Here is a 27,679-nt window from a genome sequence, read left to right on the forward strand (position 1 = left end):
CTGATTAGACAAAATATAGTTGTTAAGTAGACAATGGCTCTCTAGGCCGTTGATTGATTGTTTTAATCAACTATTGGTCTAAGATATAAATATATTATTTGAATCCTTGCATTCAGTCACTCACCGATCGATTGAACTTCTTGTTGATTGGATTCAACTTTTCGATTGAATGAATCTACAAAAAATCCCAAAAATCAAGCTCAATCTAGACTATGACTTATGACAAATAGTCCCTTGATTGAAAATTATATTCAAGCCGCTAAATAGTCCAACTCTGTCCAGCTAAACACATTATCTATAATGATGACGACGCCTTAAAATATAAATTCCAAGGTTACATTTTACTCACAGAATCTCCCAAACTTTTAGGTTTTCATTGTCGTTGATGCACCAAACCTTAGAATTTACCTTATTAGCTAGACCTTTGATCTCTTAGATGCACTAAACTATTTAAGCTGTTTCATATCACCCTTTGTCTTGCCTTAGTATGCATCTCATTATGAACACTCTTTAGTGCTTAGTGTCAGGATCGGTTCTAAGACATGTCACCGAGGGTTACGGCCTAAGGCCCCTAATTTTTTGGGTCCTCAAATTTAACATCTCATTATGAACACTCTTTATTATGATTAGATTGTTTTAATTTAAAACCTAAACAATATATTTTAAGATTGTTTTAATAAAGATTCAAAAAATATATAATTCTAATAAAGAAAAGAAAGAAAAAAAAAAGAAGACGAATGATATTTTTTTAAGATTTTATTTTTTTATACAATTATTTTTCATTAATTTATTTAGAGAAGTAAGAAGACTGGGTAAAAAAGTGAAGTCTGGATCTTGAAGTTTAATTTCCTCTCTTCTTCTCTTTTTAATCTCTTATAATTAGATTAGAAAAATCTATACTCTAATTAAAATTTTAATTTCATTAATATCATCATTCATCAAAATATATATATATATATATATATATACTATAATAAAATTTGTTATAATAAACATCCTTAATTGTATCATTTAGGAAAAAAAAGATAACTCCATTATATTTTTTTACCAAAATATTCTTTTTTAAAAATGTTATTATATAGTCACTATTATAAATTATAGCAGCTAATCGAAGAATTAATTAGTGACTGTCATAATTATAACAACTAATTAATGACTATTATAATTATTATAGTAATTAATAGTTAACTTCTATAACAGCTGCAGCAGTCAATGTGATTTTGATTTTTTTTTTGACAAACTTAATAATTTTTTTTTAATTTAACAGTGTTATAAGCTGCTACAATTTACATAATAGTATTTTCCGCCTTTTAATTTTTACTCATTAGAAGATAAATTCTTTTATTTAATTATTTTAATATATTTATTTCCATAATCATATTTTTATAATTTATATAAAATTATTATAGAAATCATGCGTATGAGAACTTGCCTTGACCAGATTATCCCTGGTTGAATCGGCGTCGCATTTGAATGCTCCGCCTGCGATCATTCTCTGGCCCTTGCCCTCTTCTCACCCGCCGTTGCGCCGCCCTATTTCTGCTCTTCGCTGCCTCCCATCCCTCTCCTGTCGGTTACCTTCAGCGTTCACACGAAAACCAAAGAGTTTTCTCCACCCTCTCTTCCTCTGCCCCCAATCCATCCATGGCGAAACCACCGGTGGCGAAGAAGGTGAGGCACGAGATGGAGATGTTTGGCGACGTCCGAGTTGATAACTACTACTGGCTTCGCGATGACTCCCGAACTGACCCGGAGGTTCTTGGCTACCTGAAAGAGGAGAATGCATACACGGAACTTTTAATGTCCGGTGAGTCTTTATTGTCTCGCTCCCAGTGCGGATGCGTATCCATTTTGTTTATCGCACTGATCTTGATCTGGGAGATAGAGAAATTGGAAATCTGGTATTTTTTGAACATTCGTTGAACATGCAATGGAGTCCTAGGCAAATCATGGCAGGAGCAGAGCAAATTGCGATGGGGCTGGAAAAACAAACAAAAAAAGTGATTTTTTTTTTCCAGATCTTAAAAGGCAGAAAACTACTTTCTAAAAAAAATTTTAGATTTCTCTTCGTGCAAGATTAAAGGTGTCAATTGGGTCCGGCCACTGCTCAATCCTTGGCCCCCTCCTGTGAAGCTGGGTCATGCTTTGTTTGAGCAAATGGCGAGTTCACAGTGCCTATAAATATCCACCCTCACCTGCTGTCTTTCACAACATCCCTCCCCCATCCTCATTCAAAATTGGTATGCTCTTTACGATCTTAGTTGAGATTCATGTCCTCATCATGTTTCATGTTCAACACAGAAAATCTGATTCATGATGGTGATCATGTGTTCTGGGTCCATCTCTACTGATTGCCACCTCACATCCACAACTCGACTTTGATTTGCTTGGACTAAAGATTCGAGAGTGAGAGATAGCTCATTAACAGACCTCGCCTCATGGCCCATTAATGTGTTGTGCAATCGAGATTGTATGAATACTATAAATTGATCATATGTTGTGATGAAATCATTTGTATTGTAATGACAGCACAAATACATTGGGGGTTTTGGAGAAGTGTTGTGGATGAGGTAATCACTCCTCATCCCTCATAGAACTTACAACTTTGTTATTTTTGATATACTTTTAAAATATTGAATAATTAAATAATGGTTTTAAAATAAAGAATATTAAGTTTTTGAGTTTAACAGGCTTGTGCCATGCTTGACATGACAGATTTCTAACAAGATGAGGCCCAGCCTGGGCTTGGGTTAGTTGTGTTTACTAGGTTGGCATGAGCACAATCTTGTAGGGTATGAACCATCCAACTAAATCTGGGCACAATCATCAAATTCTCCTGAATTTTTTCTTGCCTGTCTTGTCATACTTTTGTGATAATTATCACAAAGATAAATGCTGACCATGATATTCCTTATTTCATACTTTGAGCTGCTGACATACTATCACTTTCAGATGTGAAAGCGTATCAAAATATATTATACTCTGAGATAAGAGGAAGGATCAAGGAGGATGACATTACAGTCCCAATTAGGAGAGGTGGATATTATTACTATGAGAGAACATTAGAAGGGAAGGAATATGTTCAGCATTGCCGGCGGCCTATAAAAGATAATGCTGTTCCTTCTGTGACTGACATCATGTCCGTGGAATCTGAAGCTCCTGAAGAGCATGTAATCTTGGATGAGAATATTAAGGCTGAAGGGAAAGATTACTACAGCATCGGTGCTTTTAAAGTATGCACATTCATTGATCTATAAATATCTGATAAAACTATGCTGCACTCTGGTTTTCTAATCATTGTCAACTTTTGGTTCCTTTCAGGTCAGCCCAAATAACAAGTTAGTAGCCTATGCAGAAGACACTAAAGGCGATGAGATATCTACTGTCTATATCATGGATATTGAGAAAGGGACTCTTTTAGGGAAGCCTTTAACTAGCATAACATCTTACATCGAGTGGGCTGGTGATGGTAACCTGGTTTACATAACAATGGATGAGATCCTTCGACCTGACAAGGTTTTTACTATTTGGTGTTTGTGTTATTTTCATTTTCATTTTACTGTAAATATTTGTTCGTTACACTTGCAATTTGCCGTACTCATTTTTTTTAATGGAAGCTCAACTCACGAATTAATGTCATACTTTACTGCTCAGGATAAGGAGTAAATTGTTTCCCCTGAAATTGGTCTTGCTTGGTGCTTATCACTTGGTGTTGCATCTTATTTTGCGCAATATCAAATATTATAATTCCACTGGCTAGTTGTATAATGGTGAATGATCAGAATGATGGAAAATAAAGAAGAGAGGAAGTGTCTGTATGAATACTGAGTGGTAGGTTAGCAAAAAAAGGATTGAATGATATGGAAGCATCTATTAATCACCAAATCCATAATAAAAAACTCCTAGTGTTATTCATAGTCAAAAGTTACAAGTGCCAACTTATCTTTTTAAATAACCAAAGAGTTAGCACAGTCATCAATGTAGATGGTGATTACATTAAGATTTTTTTTTGCATATCCTATTGGACATCAAGTCAGTTTCTACCTACTTGAGCACGCCCTTTTATATGTGTGAATGCTTGAGCCTATGTATGCCCTTGTGTGCATGATATTACTAGGTTCTTATTCTTTAAGTCATTGGTTGAAGTTCATACCATGTCTTGACATTATTTTGTATCTTTTCATCATCTCATTTCTACTCAAACTAACATGAAATTAGAAAGTGATGACCTCTCAGATATTAGTTGTTTGGGATGTGATACTGCTATTTAACTAGTTATTAGAATGTGACAATCACACAAACACGAAGAATATAAGGGCACACAAATAGGAAAAAAAACATGATCAAGTGTGGGACATTTTACGCTGTTCGACAAGCTTCTATAGTTACATGAAGATAAGGATAGTTCATAGTAGTTAGTTGGGTACTTGTGATTTTACCTACTGCACAAATTCAATCTCATTTTAACTATGTTGAACTTACATGTTTAGTTAGGTGGGTATACTTGTCAAATATCTAAACGTGACACAAAATCGGTGGAGTTTTGTGTATATAATATATGCATGGGTGGGAAAAGTTAATACGATCTATTTACACGACATGAGCTAACCCACATTTTTTGGTGGATTTGGGTCTAAGCTAAACATGTTTGGTTTATAAATGAGGTCCCATTTATGATCACAAATAAATGGATCAGGTTATAAATGGGTTAATCCATTTATGACTTGTAAAATTGTTGGCCCTATTATAAACTCCACCCATAGGGAATAAACTCCATGGTTGGCCCTATTATAAAATTGTTGGTTTTGAACAGGTCATGTCATGCAAACTTTGTAAGACCCATTTAATTAAATGAATCATGTCACATGATTCCTTTTTGACTTGTATAGTCAGTATAATTCATTTAATTAAATGGGTTAACTTGTTTATAACCGAATCATATGTAGGTTGGAGATTTTAATCCATTGTGCTAAAAAAAATTGGGTTTAAGTTTTTGGATTAAATAGGTATGCATACTAATGATAAATATAAAACACAATTAAAGCCTGAACAACTCTCAATTAAATAAATCTTATGATCAAATTATTTAACAATTATATTAACTAAATATCTATAGAAACAGAAAATTAGAAATTTTATACACCAAATAAACAATTAGCATTAACAAAGGTGTCAATTGGGCTAATCGCCCATGGTTTGACTGGCACATTTAGGCTGTGCTCAGCACAAATGCAAATGGGTTGGGTTGGGCATGACACCAAGTGCGGGTTTGTGTTGGGCAATGGTCTCATGGGTCTAGGTTTGAATTGGTTGTGCCCAACCCGACATGGGATTGGGCCCTAGCATGGCAAGTCGGCTAAGTCTACTCAAATATTTTCTTTTATAATTAATTAATACTAATTATAAATATTAAATGCTTTTAATAATGTTTAATAGAATATTAAATACTAGCTACAAATATTTTCTTCTACAATTTATTAATACTAGTTATAAATATTAAATACTTTTAATTATATTTAATATCAATTTTACATTTTTATTATTTTTTTTAGAAAATTTTAAAATAATTTAGAAAAATCAAATATTTAAAAAGCTTGAAAGGCACTAATCGTTCTCGGCTCAACTCCACTCTGGTGAGGCTCATGCTATGAAAGATCGCGACCAATTTGGTCTAGGACTGACCCGACTTCTTACTGGCCATCACACGTCTTGCTGTGGTCAACATAGACACGTCTAGTTGACACCCTTAGCATTGACCAGAAAACACAACACAGTCAAATACTTGCACCAACCTGAATTGGCAAAAGTGTTTGCCTTGATTAGTCTGAACTACCCAACTTAAATGTGTCTGGAATCACAAAAGTACCAGATTATATCATACCTCTATCACTATCAATGCTTGTTGTATTAGCTCTTGGTTTTCATCCTAGTATTCATAGGATAAAGAGTGGGTGGTTGAAATAAAGAGGAACCTTTTGAATCTTGTATGATCATTATATTCCCCTTAGGATAAAAGGAAAAACTTTTTATGTTAGTGGTATAAAATGTTGTACTAAAGAACTAGAGTATTATATTATTAGAAAATAATGCACAAGAGATTGCAAATTTCAAGATGAATATCCCGGGATCCTAGAGAAGATAAAATAAAACAATATTAGTATTTGGTGCAATTAGTTGTAGCTTTAACTCTCAATGAAACGAAATAAAGTACATTAATTTTCTAGTTAAAAGAGTTGAATAGATTAAAGTGGAAAATATAAGGGGTAGAGGAGGATCAAAGAAAATTTTAGCCAAAGAATTAAAAAAGGGGAATATTGTTTGTTATATAGTCTTGCATTTTAATTGAGGGATAAGCCCAATGTAGTTGACCCTAAATATTTGGGACAAGTACAATGGTTGATAATGATGATTTCTCTATTTAGTCTTTTGTTTGTTTAACCTTCTATTTAGTTTTCTCTATGACAACCTTTTTTTTTTTTTTTACTTTCCAATTTAGTGGTCTCTAGCATTTTCTTTTTCCTACAAGAAGGTAAATTACAATTTGTCGGCGTTGCCATCATATGCTAATTCTTACCTTTGCTGTACAGACTAAACTAGAGTGTCAGTTTATGCTCTTATGAACTATGGTTAGATGTTTTGAGTGAAATCTAGATTTACAGATGCTTTTAAATTTCTCGATTCTCATATTCTAGTATTTTATCAGGCTTGGCTTCACGAACTCGGAAATGATCAGTCTAATGATGTCTGCCTATATCATGAAAAGGATGACACCTTTTCTATTGATCTCCAAGCCTCTGAAAGCAAGCAATATTTGTTTATAGCTTCTGAAAGCAAAACTACACGGTTCCTCTACTATCTCAATATCTTAAAACTAGAAAATGGCCTTGTGTCTTTAACACCTCGTGTTTCTGGGATTGATACATCAGCTAGTCACCGAGGAAATCATTTCTTTATCAAGAGGAGAAGTAATGAGTTTTACAACTCAGAGCTACTTGTTTGTCCAATTGACAATGTAAATGAAACAACAATTCTGCTTCCTCACAGAGAAAGGTAATTGTTAAGACTGATTGCTGATTTTTGTTTTGTGTTCCATGCACTTATCTTAGTTTCTTTTGATGATCCATGTTTATTTACTTAAATTCAAGTAAATGTAATTGTAGCATAGATTCACTTGGTAGAACTGTTTTTAATACTTGTGTGTTCATCTGAATCTTTTGGTTCTTTTCAGTATTATACATATTTTGTAAATGTGCATATTTCACAATAAACTATTTTAGTGTTCATACTTTTATTAAACTACAATATCATGTTTTGGGTTTAATTTTGTACGCTGTTATATATAATTTACATATTTATATACTAATGTTAATATACAATCAAACTATTTAGTATTTTTATTGCATAAATAGAATATATTTTTGTTAATTTATAAATAATATTTCTTAGAAAATATAATGACGGCATATTTAGGATATAATATTTTCATAGTATTATTTATATATTTTTCAAAGATAGAATGAAAAATAAGCATTGACTCAAAAGATTGACAATTGTTGTCATGTGTATTTTGGTGAAAATAAGATTTTGAATGTAAACAAGAATTTTGGAAACTTTAATGGTCAAATGTAACATATAGAGTTAGTCATGTTCTTAAAAAAAATATTTATTACAAATTAGAAGAGGAGTCGTGGCGCAATGGTAAAGTTTCTTTCATGTGACTTTGTGGTTAAGATTGCGTACAATAGATCTAATATAGTCCGACCGTTCCCCAGGAGCCTGCATTGTGAAAGTAAGTTCATATAATATTACCCTTATAAGGGATAACTACCAACTCGGGCAATTGTGGGGACATGCCATATGATTTATATTTTTTCCATATTGGGATTGCATGTTATCTATTTAACCAAGAGTGGATGAACAGTTAACATGTAATGGATTTGTTACAAAATCGAACCAGATTGGATTATTTGTCAGAATTGTAAGCTTACTATATTTATTGATTGTCATATCCTTGTCAAGTAGTTGAATGTGATTTGTTAAAATCTTGAAATATAGATATTTTGTGCAATCAACTCTTTGTGGATGCTCGAACACTTCTTAACAATCACTTATGTGAAATCATCATTTCATATATTTCTTCACTTGTATGTCAAGTTGCGTTCAATTGTTCTAATATTAAACAGTCAACTTGTCAATGATTTGTTCTCTCCTTATCTGGATGTCAAATAGGATATCAGCAAATGCTTTATAATGAAAAATGCATCATTTACCTTTTTAAGCCAAATAGCATTTGAGGTCTACTAGAGATGCATCATTTACATGTGTGCTCTTTCACACGTTTATAAAGACTAATATGGTTTCTATTTAATCAATCCCAATTATCAATTTTCTTATTTAAGTTGATGCAGCTAAAGAGCATATTCTATTGTTGGGTTTTTATGAGTTTTCTTTTGGAATTGCTACACTTGTCCTTCTGGAAGACTACTAATATCCTGATCCAACTAGAGATGACCTTATGCTTTTGCTGAAACAGTTGCGGTGACAAGATTAGGTAGTTATGCTATTGTAGAGTGTCGACATTGAGGATGGGTAATTTAGCAATTCAAAATTTTATGCACCTTATGTTACTTGACATTGTTGTGCTGTATATGATATTACATTATTGCTTCTTTATGGTGCTGCTGGGTTTTGGCAATGTGCTTAAGTTTATATATAAAATTAATCTTTTATTGTAGCACACTTTTTATATTCCTTTTCTACTTTTTGATTTTTCTTTTTCCATCTAGTTTATTAGATCAAGACAAATTGCTTAACTTCTGTTTTCTTTTTATAATTTCAGTGTGAAATTACAGGATTTTCAACTTTTTATCAATCATATAGTCATTTATGAGCGTGAAAATGGTTTACCTACAATAACTGTATACAATCTTCCATCCATTGGGGAAGCAATTGGAGCACTCCAAGATGGTAGAAAAATTGACTTCATTGATCCAGTATATTCAGCAGATGCTGAAGAATCAGAATTTTCGTCGAGCATTTTACGATTTTCATTTAGTTCTCTAAGAACTCCTCTGTCTATCTATGACTTTGACATGAAGACAGGTGTTTCTGTTCTAAAGAAGATTGAAAAGGTAGTGCACTTTTTTTATATAGTTCAAACACTAATGTCTGTTTCTAGATGATTGTTTCTTATGGGATAAACTAGGATTCTTTTATGGAAGTATTATTTTTACATTATTTTGTTATTGCGAGCCATGTATATTTAGCTGTTACAAATGTTGGTTAAGAGTGATGCTTTAGAAATTGTTAAAGAAGAATTGTGATTGTTTTTTTTTTCTTTCATTTTTTTAGGCAAATAGAAACATGTTTGATTGTCACATGTTTCATCGTAGGATCAAATGAGCAAAGAGACTGTAGGGCTATCTTTGTTTGGATAGGCTAATGGCTCCAGGCTTGGCACAGATGGTAAATGCATGGTAGTTTGCCTGTAGTGGGCAGGGTTCGAGTCCCAGGGAATGCATCGCTTGTGTTTGTCCTACCATGCACTTAACACCTATGCTCCTGATGAACCTTCGTCTATCGACGTGGAGCCGTCGCATGGGGGGCGTTAATGTGGCGGTTCCACATTTTTTTGTTTGGATAGATTGATATTTATGAGTTCTACAGAACTTCTCTTTTTGTCGCTGTTGAAATAGGCCGAGACAAAGAAGAATGAGATAGTAGATTACCAATTGTTAGAAGTGATATAACTTCATACTTGAAACAACATAATAAGTAGTTATGAAATACATTTCTTTCTTATTTCTCAATTTTTCTTTATTATAGAAGAAAACAAAAGTAGAAGCAACTATTAATGACAACTACATTAGTGAAAGTTGAGGAACATGAATATTTTAGCAAGACAAAACCTTTGTGAAGTATTTTGATTCAGGTTCTCATGATTGCACTTCTAACGGAATATATGAAGATCATCAAGGTGTAGAATTGGAGCTCTGATGAAGTAACTGATTTCTGGTATTGCTTAAGTTAGTTAGAATAATACTCGGAAATGTTCAAGTATTTCAATTGAATTGGATCAATGATTTGTTATTTAATACTAAACTAATTTATAATATGGAATTGAACAAGAGCTATCTATACCATGATTTCAAATGTCTTTCAGTTTGGATCAACACAGCAGAAACTTATTGTTCCGCTGCACACTAATTTTAATATTGAGTCCACATAGGTAAAGGTCATTGTGCTGTCTCATGCAGTATCGATCGAGATAGGAAGATCCTCTTCTTAGGACCATCCTTTGATTCCATTGGTCATAGAGAGGAGCTGAAACAGTATAAAAAAAAGAGCAAAAGGGAAGTACTAAATACCAATTGGAGCACCAACAGTAGTATAGAGAAGGAATGAGTCAGAGAAATAGAGATGCATTCTTTAAATGATATATATTTAGAGAGATTGAGAAATCAATTTCGATACCAGATGTTAGAATGCTACAAGAACCAATTTTTCTAATTGATGAACCACAATTATTTTGGTATTTGTAAGATATAATTATTAGTTGAGTTACTTATATATTCGTATCTTATTGTTTAATTCTATTGATTTTCTAATTTATATTGGCATGTATTTGGAGGTAAACTAGTTAAGTTGAAGGCCATTATAATTAAAATTCATCTGAGTAAATTTTTTGCACGCTTTGAAGGATGTTGAGTGAGTGTCGGCGGCACTGCATTATATTGAAACTGTTTTTCCAATGATCAAAACTCTGCCAAGGAACCATGCTTTAAACCTTGATCTCTGCCAACAATGCAGATAATTAAAATTGGATTATTAATTAAGATTACCAAACAAATAACAAACTTATGAAAAACTCAGATGTGACAAGGGTTTGACTTGTCTTTTCTCTGATGGAATTTGTTGCTATGCTTTTTAGTACTACGGAAATCAGGCTACTACAAAAATTCAAAACAAGGGAACTTTTGATAAAACCTAGATGAATGGACAAAGTAGCATCCTTTTATCTCTGCTAAAACAAATAATGGTATTAAAACTTGTAGGAATATTTCTGTGGAAGCATTCTGTGCCTTTTTCTGTGGCTTCCTTTTATATTTTCTGAATAAACTGAAAGTTTGTATAGTGACCTATGGTTGTGGTTTTTCAATATTTTTCTCTGATCACAAAGATATTGAAGTTTGTACATTTTAAGGCTCACATAGATTCACTACTTGTATCTTAATTTCTAGATGAACCTTTCTCTTCCGTATTGTAGTCCTGCTTTTTATTCTGCAAACTGCTAGTCGTATTAAGTAAATGGGAACATGTTTTCTTTTTGTTCTCCTATTTATGCAACGTGTTCCCTAGTTATCACAAAGAGTATTTCATCTACCATCTGCAGGTGTTAGGTGGCTTTGATGCATCAAATTATGTGACTGAAAGGAAATGGGCAGTCGCTTCAGATGGTACCCATATTCCTATTTCACTTTTATATAGAAAAGATTGTGTAAAACTTGATGGAAGTGACCCAATGCTGCTGTATGGATATGGTTCGTATGAGGTAACTAACTGCTTTCCACAAGGAAATCCTATAAATCTCTAGGTTTTTGTTCACGATTTATGAAATTCTGTTTTATGATTTGGTTGCCATTTCACAATAGTACTTGTAGTATAGCTAGTTATTTTATGTTACTTGCTATGCTTGCTTTATTCTTTATGTTCACCTAATATCCTGTTACTGGATTATTTCTCTCATCCATTACAAAAAATACTTTCAGATATTGCTGAGGATTTGTGCTATGCATGATTGTTTTATCTCCTTTAAGGATGTTAGACGTGTGGACTTGTCCATTTTCTGTGGAAGGTAGCACTGATAACAACTTAATTTTATGTTTTTTAGATTATATTTGAAACGTGTATATAATTTACATGATGGATTGTTTATTCTTATTGTTGGTTTATATTATGCTAATTTATTGGCTGATGATCACTTTGATATGATTCAATTATTTAATAGGCTGTTTGTGGTTATTCTAGTTATCAAGTGAGACATTTTTATGTTTAGATTGTTGAATGTTTTGTGATTTTTCAGGTATGTATAGATCCCTACTTCAAGGCATCAAGGTTGTCTTTGGTGGACAGGGGTTTTGTATTTGCAATAGCTCACATACGTGGAGGTGGTGAAATGGGAAGACAGTGGTATGAGAATGGGAAGTTGTTGAAGAAGAAAAATACCTTCACTGATTTCATTGCTTGTGCTGAGTACTTGATAGAAAATAACTATTGTTCAAAAGAAAAATTATGCATCAATGGAAGAAGTGCAGGTGGGTTGCTGGTTGGAGCGGTTGTGAACATGCGGCCTGATTTATTCAAGGTTGCCATAGGTGGAGTGCCCTTTGTTGGCGTGGTGACTACTATGCTTGATCCAACAATTCCATTGACTACATCTGAATGGGAGGTATTGTTATTTGTTATTTTTCTATGGTTAGGCCATTTGATGATTTGCGTCTGATTCATCTCTCTTTATTTCTGCCATCTAGTTTTTGACAAATTTGCTCTTTGGTCATACTTCTATTATAAACTTGTTCATTTGCACGGATCATTAGAAAATGGTCACAAAATGCAGAAAAACCTCTCTCGTAGAAGTATTTTCACAATGTTTTTGGTAATATTAATAGATGCTACTCGAAACCTTCCTTTTTATCCATGTGAGCATTTCTTTTAGAAGTTCTTATATTGGAAATAGTGTCCCTACCCATGTCTAGTTATAATTATTGGTGTCTTATATTAACATGTTCTTTTTTCTGTTTGTTTTATTTTCTTTTGTTTATTTTTTAATAGCCCCACCAAAGCCGATCCCAAGCCCGGTTGAAAAAGGGCGAGGGTTGTGCATTAAGTTGCTAGCTTGGACTTTCAGGTAAATGTTCAATAAATTGATCCATCAAACTATTGTGATAATGTTAGGATGTTCCCAGGAAGGCATGCATTGCGAAGTCCGACTATAATATCTTGACAAAGACGGCTACATCTCTATTAGAAGTCGAGTGTAGTGTGCTAATGTTAGGATGTTCTACGAAAGGGACGCATTGATATCTTAGACCGCTACATTTCCATGAAAACTCAGGTGTAGTGCTAAATATGCAAGAGTTTGCATTGCAGGTCCGCTGTAACGTATCGGTAAGGACCGCTACATCTCAATGAGAATTTAGGTGTAATGTTAAATATGCAACAGTTCCCACACCATAGGCTAGATAAGAATAAATATTATAGAAAAATTCATGGTCTAAGATTTGGAACATAGAACCCACTCACTAGTAAAGAAATGGAGGTATTTGAGATGATGATTAGGAAAAAATTAATATTTTGTGTGTACATAAGACAAAATAGGTAGGAGAGAAGGTAAAGATTATAAAGAATTTGAGTTTTAAATTATGGTACACAAGAAGAAGTAAAGCACGAAATGAAGTAGGTATTGTTGTCGATAGCTCACTAAAGGATGAAATAGGAGTAGTGAGAAAGGGGGGTTAAGATTACAACTCTTAAGATAGTAGTGGCGAAAGAAACTATTAATGTAATTAGCATTTATGCATCTCAAGTAGGATTAGATGAACACACCAAATCTAAGAGGAGATTTAGATGAGGTATTACAAAACATTCCGTTAATCGAAATGATTTTAATAAGAGGAGATTTAAATGAGTATGTAGGAGTGAAAAATGAGGAATATGATAGGGTATATGAGGGTTATAAGTTTGGAATTAGAAATGAACAAGGAAAAACTATATTAGGTTTTGCGATAGCATATGTTCTTATACTATCAAAGACATTTTTTAAGAAAAGAGAAAAACACTTAGTCACATTCAAAAGTGGGAATAATAAATCACAAATTGATTTTCTTATAGTTAGGAAGAATGATAGAAAGATTTCTAAAGCTTGCAAGGTCATTTTTTGAGAAAATTTAACTACCCAACATAGGTTAGTAGTGTCCTAGTGTTGGATATACGCTTCAAATATACTATCAATAGAAGATAAATATGCACAACTCCTAAAATTAAGTGGTGGAAGGTAAAGGATGACAAGAAAAACATATTTAAGGACAGGTAAGAGTACAAGTATTAGGAGAAATATATGGCGACTCGAATACAACATGTGATAAGCTGGTATCAAAGTTGAAAATGATATCCAAGAATATATTTGGTGAGTCAAAGGGACGTGCACCATCAAGTAAAGAATCTTGGTGGTGGAATGTGAAAGTACATGAACAAGTGAAGGAAAAACGAATAACCTATAACAAATTATATACTTATAAGAACGAGGAAAACTTAAAACACTATACAGTAACCAAGAAAGAGGCCCAGAAAGCAGTGAATGAAGAATAAAAATTTTGAACTCTTATATCAAAAATTAGATATAAAAGAAGGGAAAGAGGTATTTATAGAATAGCTAAAGCGAAAGAACGGAAGACAAGATATTTTATCCAAATAAGATATATTAAAGATGAATGTAATAGGGTATTAGTAAATGATGAGGAATAAAAGAGCAATGGAAAATGTATTTTCCTCGACTTTGTAATGAAGGTTTGGATGATCAACTTAATTTTGGTAATTTAAATAGGTCAAATGAGTATAAAAATTTAAATTTTTATCGTAGAATTCAAACTTCAAAAGTAGAGCGAGCTTTAAATGAGATACGAAATGGAAAAACTTGGGCTAGATGATATTCCGATAAAGGTATAGAAGTGCCTTGGAAAATAAGGTATTGAATGACTCACAAGTTATTCAATATGATATTGAAAATTAAAAATATGTTTGCTCAATGGAGGGTAAGTACTTTAATTTCCTTATATAAGAATAAAAGAAATGTACAAAATTGTACAAACTATAGGAGTATTAAACTAAAAAGTCATAATATTAAATATTGAAAAAAAAAAGTAATAGAAAAAAGACTATGGTATTCATCAACCAAGAAAAAACTTCTTGATAGAGTCAAAGGAAAATTATATAGAGAACTCAAAGAGAGGTGTTAGTTTACGTATATTAAACTAATTAAGGATATGTATGAGGATGTAATAACAAGAGTGAAAACTTCAGGCGGATTAACCGAAACGTTTCCCATAAAGATAGAGTTACATCAAGGATTAACTCTAAGCCTTTATCTTTTTACACTAACCATGCATGAATTCATTGGACACATCCAAGATATAGTACCACAATGTATGCTGTTTGCAGATGATATTGTTTTGGTAGATAAGACACGTGAAAGAGAAAATGTTAAACTCGACTCTTGACGGGAAACTCTAGAAGTGAAGGTTTTTAGTCTTAGTAGAATAAAGACAAAATATAAGCGGATCTTTTTTAAGATAGGAGATGATGAGTTGTCTTTTTAAGAAATGAAAATATTAGAGAGAAAGTCGGGGTTGTATCTATTGAGGGAAAATTCCCAGAGACATGTTTAAGATTGTACATACATGTACTTAGACGATCAATAAATGTTCCAATTAAGCGATGTGAAACTATGACAAATGTCTATATCAAATGAGGAAGAGGAAAATAAAAAAAAATTGATTAGCAACAATAAAACAAGATAAAATTTATTTAAATTTAAATGATAATATAGTAGGGGATAGAGTCTAATGAGGTAAAATAATCCATATAGTGGGATAAGGCTTAATTGTTATTGTTGTTATACAATTACCTAATTAGTACTTTAGAATTGATTACTTGTCTTTCCAGGAACTTAAGATTATAACTTCAGAGTTGGTTGTTGTTGTTGTATTTTGTTTAATTTTTAATATTATTAAAAAGTATATGCGTGAGACACGATTTACTACTACACTAAATTTGTTCTATTTTACATGTTCTGATCCTACTCTCTTTGGAGTCTTTTTGTCTATACCTTCTTCTTGGTGTAAAAAAATTATTGTGTTTGTTTTACTTTAATGTTTATCATTAGTAATGTTATTTTTATCCCTCAATTGCCTCAGAAAGTGTTGATGCTTGGTGTAGGAATGGGGTGATCCACGAAGGGAAGAATTCTACTTCTATATGAAATCATATTCTCCGGTTGATAATGTAAGTGCTGAACATTTTGCACTTCATTTGGCAATTTTCACTATTGCTGGCTCTTTTTCGATGTTTAGAGTGATGCTACATCATCATCATGATTTGTTAATCTATCAGATTGAGACTTTTGTCTTTAAACATCTGTTTTGAGTTTGAGGTATTGGAAACTAATACCACATGTCAAGTAAACGTGTAAATCCTCACAGTTTTTTTTGTACCATAACGTTTATGAAATTATCTGTTTCTATCTAATATTGTATCAGATGTTTGAAGAATAAAAGATGGAAATTAATACAATTAACCCAAAAATTTGGGATGTTCAAGTTTTCTCTACAAATAATGTTTCCGAAAATTTCTATAGTATAATACCAAGCCAATTCTATCATTCCAAACATAAGAAATGGAATTTCAGTTCTCATTTCTCAACTGAATTCATTGTTAAGGATTGGAACTAGGATTGATAAGAATTCTTTTCTATTACTGAATTGCACTTTTCCAATCAAATTGGTTGCAAACAAATTGTTAAAGAAAATGAAAGAATACGCTAAAGAATAAATTAATAACTTTCAAGTTGTTGAAACTAGTAAACCAAGAGTTTCTGGAGTTGTAACTGGCCATGGACTACCATAGCTGCTGCTTTCATCAACAAAGTGAAGAGAGCAATAGCTGCCACCAAAAGAAGTTTTGATTAAAGTTTTAAAAAATAAAATGCAGGAAAATTGAGAGGAAAAATACGTAGATTCTATATCTCTCCAGCTATTGATGAGACACAAGCTTCTCCCTCTTCTTAAGGGAATCCTAAAGGTTCTGACTTCTTTCTTTTTGAATTAATTTGTTGGGTCAACCAAGATTTTTTTGTTGGTGCAATCAACTTCTGGTCAAGGTTGACCAAGCTCGAATTGAATTTTGATGTTTGATCAATATGTTTGACATTTGAGCAAGAATTGGATTTCAAGTGAGTCATGATTAATTGGACACTTTATAATGAGTGGAGTCCTAATAGGTCATGGAGAGAGTTAGATGTTAGGCATAAGAGGTGAAGTCCTAACAGGTCATAGAGGATCATATGCTAGGCATGAGAAGGGAAGTCCTGACAAGTTATGAAGGATCGGATGTTGGACATGTAGTTGAAGTCCTAATAGATCATGGAGGACTGAATGTTAGGCATGTGAATGGATGTTCAAACAAGTCAAGGAGGACTCAATATTTGGCAATGGTGAAGTCTTGGTGTTAAGGTTGATCGGATGCCAGACAGTGTGGAAGTCCTAGAGAAGTGAATTTTAGGCAAGTTTGAAGTCAACTGGATTAAGCAAGGTGAGATGTCAGCCTTTATATGGATAGAACTAAGGTATCAGTCCATTGATAAACCTAAAATCATAAATTTGGGTTTCATATAGATTTGTGGTATGGACAGTCGACTGCCATAGGATTCCTTTGGAGTTTAAACAAGTTTGTGGTACGAGTAGTCAACTATAAGTGTTCCAACTCGATTGATGATACAACTAATTGGCACAGTCGACTGATGATACAGTTGACTAGGCTCATTTTGAGACATTACAAAATGTTTTTAGAGTCGACTTTGAGAGTCAATTAATGAAGGTCAGTGAAAGTTCACTGTTAAAGAGATAGGTAGTCGACTAGTAGCTGAGATGCAGAGTTTGAAGAAGTTGAATAGATAAAGTTAGAGCAATGCTTGAATTTTGAGAGATTCATCAGTTCAACTGATGAAGTGCAAGTAGTTGACTAATGAGCGACATTCAGTCAAAAGAGGGTTTCATGAAGATTTTGACACATTAATGCTTCAGGGTTTGCGGACAAGTGCTGTTGCATTCCAGAACCTTCAAAGAGCAATCAAAAGCAATAAGAAAGCGAACAAAACAAAAATTCTTTTGTTAAATTATTTATTTCTATTGTATTATTTTCATTTGTATCTTTTGTATTCTTGTTTGTGTTGCTTGTAAGAACAGATATTGTAAAAGGTTTCTCCACCTTCGGAAGGTGTTCGGTAAGGAAAAAGATAGTGGTGATTGTGATAGGATTTTAGGCCGTGGAGTAGGAACTTGGGAGTTTCAAACCACGCAAAATTAAGTTGTCGTATGCTTGTATCCCCCCACTAGGTATGACAATGGTTCACTTTGAGCTTTTGAGCCACACACTCGAGTTAGTTTGCACCTAGCGCCTACATGTAGATTGAAGACTCGAAATTTTATTGTTTTGAATAACTAGGCGGCGGTTTGTGTTACCTTCTGAGCGCCTGGTGAGCTAGTGAGCAAGCTACATGCTAATTGTTGTTCAAATGGTTGCCTAAAGAGTCTGAAGCTGTTTGAGTGGTTTGCTTTTTTATATAAAATGCAACTGGTGAACTGAACATTTGTCATTGTAAATCATGTTTGATTTACTTGAGCTGTGGTGTCCAACTATTTATCTATTCAAAACACCCTCCCAAGTCCCAATCCTTCAAACAGCATGTTTGCATCTTATTAAACTCTAGACCTGAATCCAGTAATGTATATGTTTCCAGGAAACTATAATTTGCACTGCCTTTGTGTTTTCCTTTGAGTTTATACTAACATTGATGCAATCTTTACAGATAAAAGAACAACACTACCCACACATTCTTATTACTGCTGGTTTAAATGGTAATGTGATTTGTATTAGTTCTCATGTGTTCTTGCATCATATCATGTCTTCTAAACATTTATACTTTTACAGATCCACGCGTAATGTACTCAGAACCTGCAAAATTTGTTGCCAAGCTCAGGGAATTGAAGACTGACAACAATACTCTATTGTTTAAATGTGAACTTGGTGCTGGTCATTTCTCTAAATCTGGGAGGTAGTGTTTGTGATCCTATTTTTATAAGCAGCGCTCTAATCTTTTATAACAGTCTCGTGCGGAAATTGAAGTTAATTTTTATTCAATTTAATTAAAACTTATCGTACATCCTTTTACTTATAGATGATACCACATTGAGAAAAAAAAGACAACTTATCAAATCTCCTAAAAACAGCAACCAATTAATACAGAAATATATGTCAAGGATAATATGAAGAGAATCGAGTAATAACTACCTTATATTTTCAAGGATCATTTAGGAGATTAATTAGCTAATTAACAACTATAATTATATAAGGAAGCGTGAATATTCTTTAATATTCCAGACTCTCCCTTAAGGTGGGCTCTTGTTGTTAATTAACCCTTGCTTGAAGTAAGTCTTTAAGGTTCCTTGGTAGAGCCTCAGTGATGTTTGTTTGAAGACTAGTTGGCAAATGTAGTACTTGATTAGTCTCTTATCTATATTTACCTGTATGAAGTGTCTATTAATCTGCACGTGCTTCATTCTATCATGATATATTGGGTTCTTTGCAATACTAATAGTGATAGGTGGCTAATTATCACAGAACATCTTCATATTCTTTATAGGTTCTTCAAGAGTCTTCGTAGTCACATCTCTTCACATACATCATGTGTCATTGCTCTAAATTTGGCTTCTATACTACTTCTTGACACAACTCTTTCTTGCTACATCATGTAACTAAATTTCCTCATAGATATGTGTAGTAGTCGGAAGTTAGATTTTTGATGTACTACTAATCTTGCCCAATTAGCATCACTATATATCTTAATGATTTTGTTTGTTGAATTATCGAAATTTAAGTCATTCCTTGTGTTAATTTTAAATATCTTAGGATCTTATAGATTGCCTTCATATGTTTTTCATTTGGATTGTCTATAAATTGACTTATCATACTAACCGAGTAGTTAATGTGGGATAAGTATATGAGTTTACCTATGATTATGTTTCCCGTGAATCTTCTAGCATGTTCCCTTGGTATGACTAAGCTTGTGGTAATGTTCACAATATGAGTTTTGCATTTTCTATCAATTCTCAATGGCTTGATTATGAGGCCCACGAGTAGCTAGGGAAAATTTCTGACTTGAGGTGTTATGGTTGGAGTCCCCAGCATCACCTTTTCCGAGCTTTCTTCTTTCTGAATCTATTAAAAGGCTTCTGGAAGGTTGAGTTGTGGCCTCATTCCCTAAATGCTTCCTTGTACTTTCATCAACGTTTTTGTTGAACTCGAATAGAAATTTGTACATTCTTTTCTTTTCAATTATTTGTCTATACTTAACTGTCTTTAGGGCAATTCCATGAATATTCTTTGCAAATATCAATCTGGTGCCAATAACACAGACTGTTGAAATATTGGGTCACCATCAAGTCTCCTTTATGCAAATCATGTAGAATAGTTTCTATTTCGAACATCTTTGAAGTATTCTCCTTATTTAAATAAATCTCCCTCACTAGTTCCTAGATTTCCCTCATTGTCCCATAGAGGAGAAAATTTTCTCCTATTTTGTTGTTCATTGAATTAAATAATTAGATAAATAATCATTCTTTCCAATATCATCATCGTGGCAATAATTGTTCCCAGTGGGTTTATAACTTGTAATAAGGATTTAACCGTTGTCCAACATTCCACTTGGGTTGGAGAGAGTGGAATTTTGATGAGAGGTGAAGCCAAATGTTGTGGAGAAGGAACAAAGTCATTCATAGCTATTTCAATTTCTCAATGTATGGTACGGGTAATAACCAGAAAATATCATACAGCAACAGCTGGAAAGTCATGCATGGACATGTACAAACAATAATTGGTAGATAGTGTGGGCGGTATGGGTAGTGGTTGGAAGTTGTCATATGGTTAGCATGTGGAAAGCGATGTACGAGTTTGTACAAACAATAGCTAGGAGGTAATGTTTGTGCATTTGTCCCTAAGATTTTTAGGTAATCAAATACTATGGGGAAATTAGGGCTAAATTTTTATTCAACTTAATCAAAACGTATTGTACAACCAATTTATAGATGATAGCACATCTAGAAAATAAGAAAAGACAACTTATCAAATCTCTTAAAAATAACAACTAAAATGCGAATATATACGTATATATATTTAGTTAATTCATATCCTCAAGAGATTAATCAGATAATTAATAGTTGTAACTATATAAGTGTCTGCATTACTTGGTAATTACTTGGATTTATTAACCCCTCTCTATTCTCATTCCTTTCAAAATTATCCAGATGATGCACACTCTTGGTTAAGAAGAATATCATAATGTTATCTTTGTCAAAATTACATCTATCAAGTCATCATCCATAGAAAAAAGGCTAGAGGGTTAAAATGGAGTTTTATCAACTGATGCATTCTTTGGCAGCACTGATGCGTTCTTAAGTCTATGGAAAGTAACGGGCATGAGAATGTTGGGATGGATGTAAAAACATATTAGTGTAAATTGGTTATTTAAGGAGACCTCCATATGTTAAAATAATAGGCACGTTCAAATAATATATATTTCATAGTTAAACAAGTGAGAAAAGAAACTCCTTAATATGATCTAAATGACTTAGGCAGGGTTGTAAATGCAATGGATGTTTGTGAATAAGCTTGATGTTAGGCATGATAAAAGTATATATGAAACAAACAAGCTTGGACGCTAGTGAGCTCAGTTCATTAACATTCATGAACAAAGTTCGTGAATAATTTATGAATAAATTTATTAACTTGTATAAAACTTAATTTTAAATTTATTTTAATTTTTTTATTGAAATATATAAAAGGAATTTTTAATATATTACAAATAAAAAATAATATAAGGTTCATGCATTTGATCAACATTTTACCTAAATTATAAGGCCAACAACGATTTTGTTGAGCTCGATAAAAAGTTTGAGCTTGGCTTGAATTCAATTTGATTTTTTAATAAACAAGCTTGAACAAGCTCGATAATAAAAGAAACAAGCGCAAACATAGTTAAGCTCGGCTTGACTTAGCTCATTTACACCCCTAGACTTTGGGATTGCTAGTGTTAGTTTGGCCGTGCATAAAGATGGTAGCATAATGTCTGTATCTAGCTGACTCAAATAAGGAGATGCAAATTATTATGGTTGTAATTAGTCTATTAGACTAATTTTGAAGCTTCAACTTTGGGGTCCTATGCACTTAATGTAGATGGTGAAGCCTATTTGAACTGAAATTCACTCAATAACAATAATTTTATGTGTAGGACTATAATGTGCAAAACATAAAATGAGAAAAGATGAGACCCAGTAAATAGATTCTCTAATCTCTGTTATTTCTATATTCTATTGCATAAAATTTAGTTGGGCATGCAGATCTTATTATTTTATATACATCTTCATGTTGCCTCAATTGGGACTTTTTTCTCCTTTTTGCATATGGATGGAACTCATCAGCTTAGATGCAGCCTGATGAGTTGGTTAAAACTAAAATTTGTAGATATCAACTGAAGTTTCTCAATGGAGTTTGTATTTGTGTCAACTCTTCTGTTAAAATGGGGAAGAATAACTTTAGTCATAAGTTGCTTCTTGGTCTCAATTAAAACTAAAATTTGTAGATACCAATGGAACTTTCTCAATGGAGTTTGTATTTGTGTCAACGTTTCTGTTAAAATGGGGAAGAATAACTTTAGTCATAAGTTGCTTCTTGGTCCATACAGCCTGATTATTCTGTGCAGAAAGCCTTAATACAAAGAAGGCCAAGAAACTGTCCATTTGTCAAATTTGTTGTTTCCATGTTGATGGTTTTGAAAACAGAACAATTTCTGATAATTGAGGAGGAATCGTAACAGAACTCTTCTAATGTTGGAAGCAAAGGAACATTTGTACTAAACAAAGTGTTGTTTGGTTTCTCTTTACACGGTGAAGAAAATGAGAAGATGCAGAGAGGGGGAGGATTATAGGAGGGGAAGTAAGAGGAAAAAAAATGAGGATGATGTTGCAACGGGCAGTATTTTTTGAGATTCAACTAGATTGGATCATCTGGTTGAATTAACGACTCAGGAATCATTGGTCAATCTTTCTGGTTTAGGAAATTCAAGGAAATCCAATTGAACTGGATTTTGTGCTAATTTAAATAGAAAAATCACTGATCTATAGTCCTGATGATTCACTAGTTCAAGTGCCAGTGCGGTTTTAAAAATACTGGCAATCAGTAGAAAGAAACAGAGGTTGAGTGATTGTGATGGAGAGGAGCTCTAAAATTGCATGTAATCATCGTGTGCCCCTTAGCCTGAGGGGAGAATTTGACTGTAATACTTATCATATTCTATGCATCAGAATGTTAGAGTGTAAGGAAACTACTTGTACAATACAAATATAGTATATATTTTATAATCGAGGGAGCAGAAAAGCAAATTCGAGGAATAGTGAAGAGATGAGCAAGTGTCAACTGTTGACATTGGTATTTTTACAGTTCACATATCCAGCTATCTTTCAATTTTTGTATTTCTAGATGACGAAACCTAGTACTAGTATTGTGTTTTCTTCTATTTGTTTGGAGTGCAGGTTTGAGAAACTGGAGGAGGACGCTTTTACGTATGCTTTCATGCTTAAGATCTTGGACATGATCCCGCCAAGCCAGATATGATTCGGAAATATGAATCTCTTTCTCTATGTTTCCATTCTTTCTGTTATGAATCAGTATGAATATTGGCTGCTTGGTTACTCTAATACGAACGGATGATTGAGGGAATTTTCATTGATCCTGGGTTTTGATGATATATACAATGTTAAGCATAATCATTGTATTTTAAAAAGGTAGATTCTCTATTTTAACGGCCCTCTTAGTGTTGATAATCATTGTATATAAAGATTTGATGGTTCATTGGCAATTTTTTGCAGTCATTTAAACCAACCCATCGCTGTGTTGGGAGAAATATTTCTATATGCTTTCTTTTTTTGTGCTCATGGTTTTGCTAATTGCCAAAGTGGGGAAGCACACAAGTGTATATATATATATATATATATATATATATATATATATATATATAAAGTAGCTTTTAATATAATTTTTCAGAGAGAAATTCCTACCTTATATTTTTTAGATAGCTATCAATTCAATTTCAATGATCAACCTTCAGCCAGAACATAACTAGTTGACTCCCAGGTCTGCCAACCTTTTTTTTTTAAAAAAATAAAAACTAGTTTCCTCCCAGGGCATGTTTAAATGATCAAACTTCAGCCAGAACATTAATTGTTGCCTCGCAGGCCATGGTGATGGTAAGAGATGAGATGGACTCTCATACATCCAAGGTTTAATTTTTTTGTATGGCATATCATATGTTCGCTGTTCTTGAATTATTCGTAATGTTTGGTTGTCTACAAACGCTCATTTGCACTTTTCATATTTATTCTAGTGGTAGGTGGAAAATTTTGATAAGATTGGATTGGCCATCTGTTAATTGGAATGAAAAAAAAACTAGTAAAAGTAGTTGGTCCCTTGACGGGTTGGCTTGGTAACAACATTTCATCCCCAAGAAATCAATTAATATTCTTAACTAAATATTCAGTGGTGTTACGCCATCATCTTATGCCTGTACAGTGCAGCAAGTAAAAATGAGTATGCAATAACTTTGAAATAATGGCAAGAATTGAAAAAATAAGATTGTTATACATCTGTATACATTGCTAGCCATCGTTGAACAAACATCTCTAAACAGATCGTGCTTGGGCAAGCTTCAATTTTGATAGAATCTTTCACCATAAATCTGTTTCACCTACATTGTTTCTCAGGTCAGCTTGAATTATAACGCCTGTTCTCGTATTTTCACGCATCGTTGCACAATATGCCTGCCTTTTTCTTCGATATGTCATCTCTTCTCTTCCTGCTTGTCCCCAACCCTCTTCCTAAAATCAATCATTCTCACACGTCTGCTGGTTTTCCTTGGCTTCTCATCATGTTCAATACTCGAATGATCATCTGTCAAGATAAATGATCTTGACATGGAAACCATAGGGTTCTTGTAAGAGGATTGAACAGAAACAGTAGAGCCCGTTTGAGTGCCAGTGGAGGTAAAAGATGATGTTGAAGTATGTGAGACTAATGACATATTCTTTAATAAGTTGTTACAATTCTATGATAATGTTGTCTTTTAGAAGGAGTTAGATTGGCTCTTTAGTCGATCAGAAATATACTGAGAGCCATGCTCTGGAGCCTAAGGTTTGACCGACACTGGGGCCTACTGGGTTTATGATGGGAACCTTATATTTAAGTAGGGAGCAGGGCCCCGATTGTAGATTGGGAGTCCGCCTCTGCAAAGTGGGGAGTTGAGCCCTGTGGATCTAATCGGTGTTAAGTTCAACCAGATTTATGTTGGAGATTTGACATGCGCCTAGGGAGCCATGCTGTGGAGCCTAAGGTTTGACCGACATTGGGGCCTACTGGGTTTATGATGGGAACCTTATATTTAAGTAGGGAGCAAGGCCCCGATTGTAGATTGGGAGTCCACCTCTGCAATGTGGGGAGTTGAGCCCTGTGGATCTAATCGGTGTTAAGTTCAACTAGATTTATGTTGGAGATTTGACATGCGCCTGGACAAGATGTCCTATTAGACTTTATGATGGAGGTTTATCTTGCATTTGGCTGCTATACTTGAACATAGAGTCCGGTCCAACTGAGTAATGTGCCTAGCGTGTCCGATCGATCCTTTGGTCCAATCGGCCAGAGACTCTATGGTGACACTAGACTTATTGGGGCATAACACTGATATGACTCGAGAGTTGACCCCTTCTTGACTTTGACTGCCACATCAGCCGATTTTCTTGATGTTGAATCCCAATTCGGGGGTCCCACCTTATTCTCCGTATCACTAGCCTCTCATTCAATTCTAGTCGAAGGAGATTACAAGCTCAACTGACTAGACACTTGTGTTCTTTAGTATCATTGGCTTGGACGCTCGGTCCTAGTTTTGCTGTTCGAGTTTTTTGCTGGGAGCATTGCCCATTCGAATAGTTCATAGATATGGTAAGAGTTGAGAACAGGCGTGAGGGCAGGTTCACTTATAACTCGGCCGAGCGGCACGAGAGTCTGGAATATGTGCGAGGGCAGGCTCACTTACAACTTGGCCGAGTGGCACGAGAGTCTAGGACAGGTGCGAGGGTAAGTTTGCTTATAACTCGACCGGGCGATACTAGAGTCTAGAATGTTGGGAGACTTCAGAGCTAGAGGGGGAAGAATAGCTCGCTTCGATGATGATGCAACGGAAAAACTCGAAGCAACCCTCTCAATACTAACACAAGGATTTACTTGGTATCCACTTCAAGAAGAGATGACTAATCCAAAGATCCACATTCTTACACACATCTACTACCAAAATACTTCTTCTCAAAATAATCGGAGATGGAGAAACCTTGTATAATCTCACACGGAGAAATACAACAAGAATACAAGCACAAATGAAAGTAAAAACACTTTACACTGAAATTTTTGATTAGCTTGCTATCTTCTTGTTGCTTGGAGTCGCTCCTTGTTGATTCGGAAGTGTAGCAACACTTCGCCCTGAATCATCCAAGACGTGGTGGAGAGAATCGTGTAAGTGTTGTTGCGTTTGAAGTTCACCGTCGCCTTTATACTCCACAATCTAGGGCTCCCAATCAATTGGGCTTACTCTCAATCGATTGCCACGTAAGATCTGAGCAATCTTAACCATCCAAAAGTCATAACCTGTGTAATGGTTATCTCCTAATAGATCGACCGATCGATTGAGAGCATCTAGATCGATCGGTTGATCTATCTAGTGCGCTTCTGTGTTCTCACAGAAGACCCCGGAATCAATTGACCAATTGATTCTAGCTTCCTCGCGTCATCGCGAGAAACCCAACCCCAATCGATCGACCGATAGATTAGGAGTATCCCAATCAATCGACTGATCAATTCGGGAGCACATTGTGCTCTTCGCGCGAGCGGCCTCCAATCGATCGATTTGTTGATTGGGTGCTGATTCAATCGATCGGCTGATCGATTGACTAACCCTTACTTGACTAACTCAAGTCTAGGGCTTCGAATCCCAACATCCGGTCAAGCGTGACCTGTTGGGACCCCCTTCTGCCTAGCATCTCGTCAACCTTGACTTGCTAGGAATTTGTCACCAAGTGTCTGGTCAATCCTTTGACCCACTTGGGCTTTTCTCCTCGTGCTAAGTGTTTGGTTAACGATGACCCATTTGGACTTCTAAACACCAGGTGTCTGGTCAACTTTGATCCACCTAGATTTCCGCTGCCTGGTTTCACTTACCAAGACTTTTCACCTGCCTTCACTCACCAGGATTTCTAATACATAGCTGTACTCACTAGGATTTTCACTTATTTTCACTGACCAAGATTTCCCATCTGCTTGGCTTCATTCACTAGGACTTCCAAACTTCTTGGCTTCATTCACCAGGACTTCCATCTGTCTATCTTCACTCATTAGGGCTTTTCACCTAGTTTCACTCACCAAGATTTTTCCCATCACTTAACTTCTCTCACTAGGATTTTCCACTATTCGGCTTCACTCACCAGGACTTTCACACCAAGTATCTGGTCAACACTGGCCCACTTGGAATTACATCTTTTGCCAACCTTTCTGTTGGACTTTTCCCTTGCCTAAACTCTAGTTAGGACTTTCCAATCAAGTATCCGATCATCCGTGACCTACTTGACTCTTCTTTACATTAAACTGGTCGAACCTTAACCAGAGGGGAATTGCACCACCAATCTCCTCTAATGGATAATTGTACCTGCAATCTCCATATCTTGTCAAACATTAAAACTCAAGCATCAAGACTCAA

At 34.3% G+C, this 27,679-nt stretch overlaps 1 protein-coding gene across 1 annotated transcript; it reads left to right on the top strand.

The window, feature by feature from the left end:
• The first annotated feature begins 1,421 nt into the window (after window positions 1-1,421).
• Window positions 1,422-23,798, top strand: LOC122051132 (protease 2-like). The gene is made up of 11 exons (XM_042612090.1): window positions 1,422-1,807; window positions 2,953-3,233; window positions 3,322-3,516; window positions 6,704-7,050; window positions 8,840-9,131; window positions 11,393-11,551; window positions 12,083-12,448; window positions 15,994-16,059; window positions 18,641-18,689; window positions 18,763-18,886; window positions 23,418-23,798. The coding sequence occupies exons 1-11, from the start codon at window positions 1,474-1,476 to the stop codon at window positions 23,497-23,499; spliced, it is 2,295 nt and encodes a 764-aa protein (XP_042468024.1). The 5' UTR covers window positions 1,422-1,473; the 3' UTR covers window positions 23,500-23,798.
• Window positions 23,799-27,679: the final 3,881 nt, after the last annotated feature.

Source organism: Zingiber officinale, chromosome 3A (genome assembly GCF_018446385.1).
Source record: "Zingiber officinale cultivar Zhangliang chromosome 3A, Zo_v1.1, whole genome shotgun sequence".
In the NCBI taxonomy this organism is placed as follows: domain Eukaryota; kingdom Viridiplantae; phylum Streptophyta; class Magnoliopsida; order Zingiberales; family Zingiberaceae; genus Zingiber; species Zingiber officinale.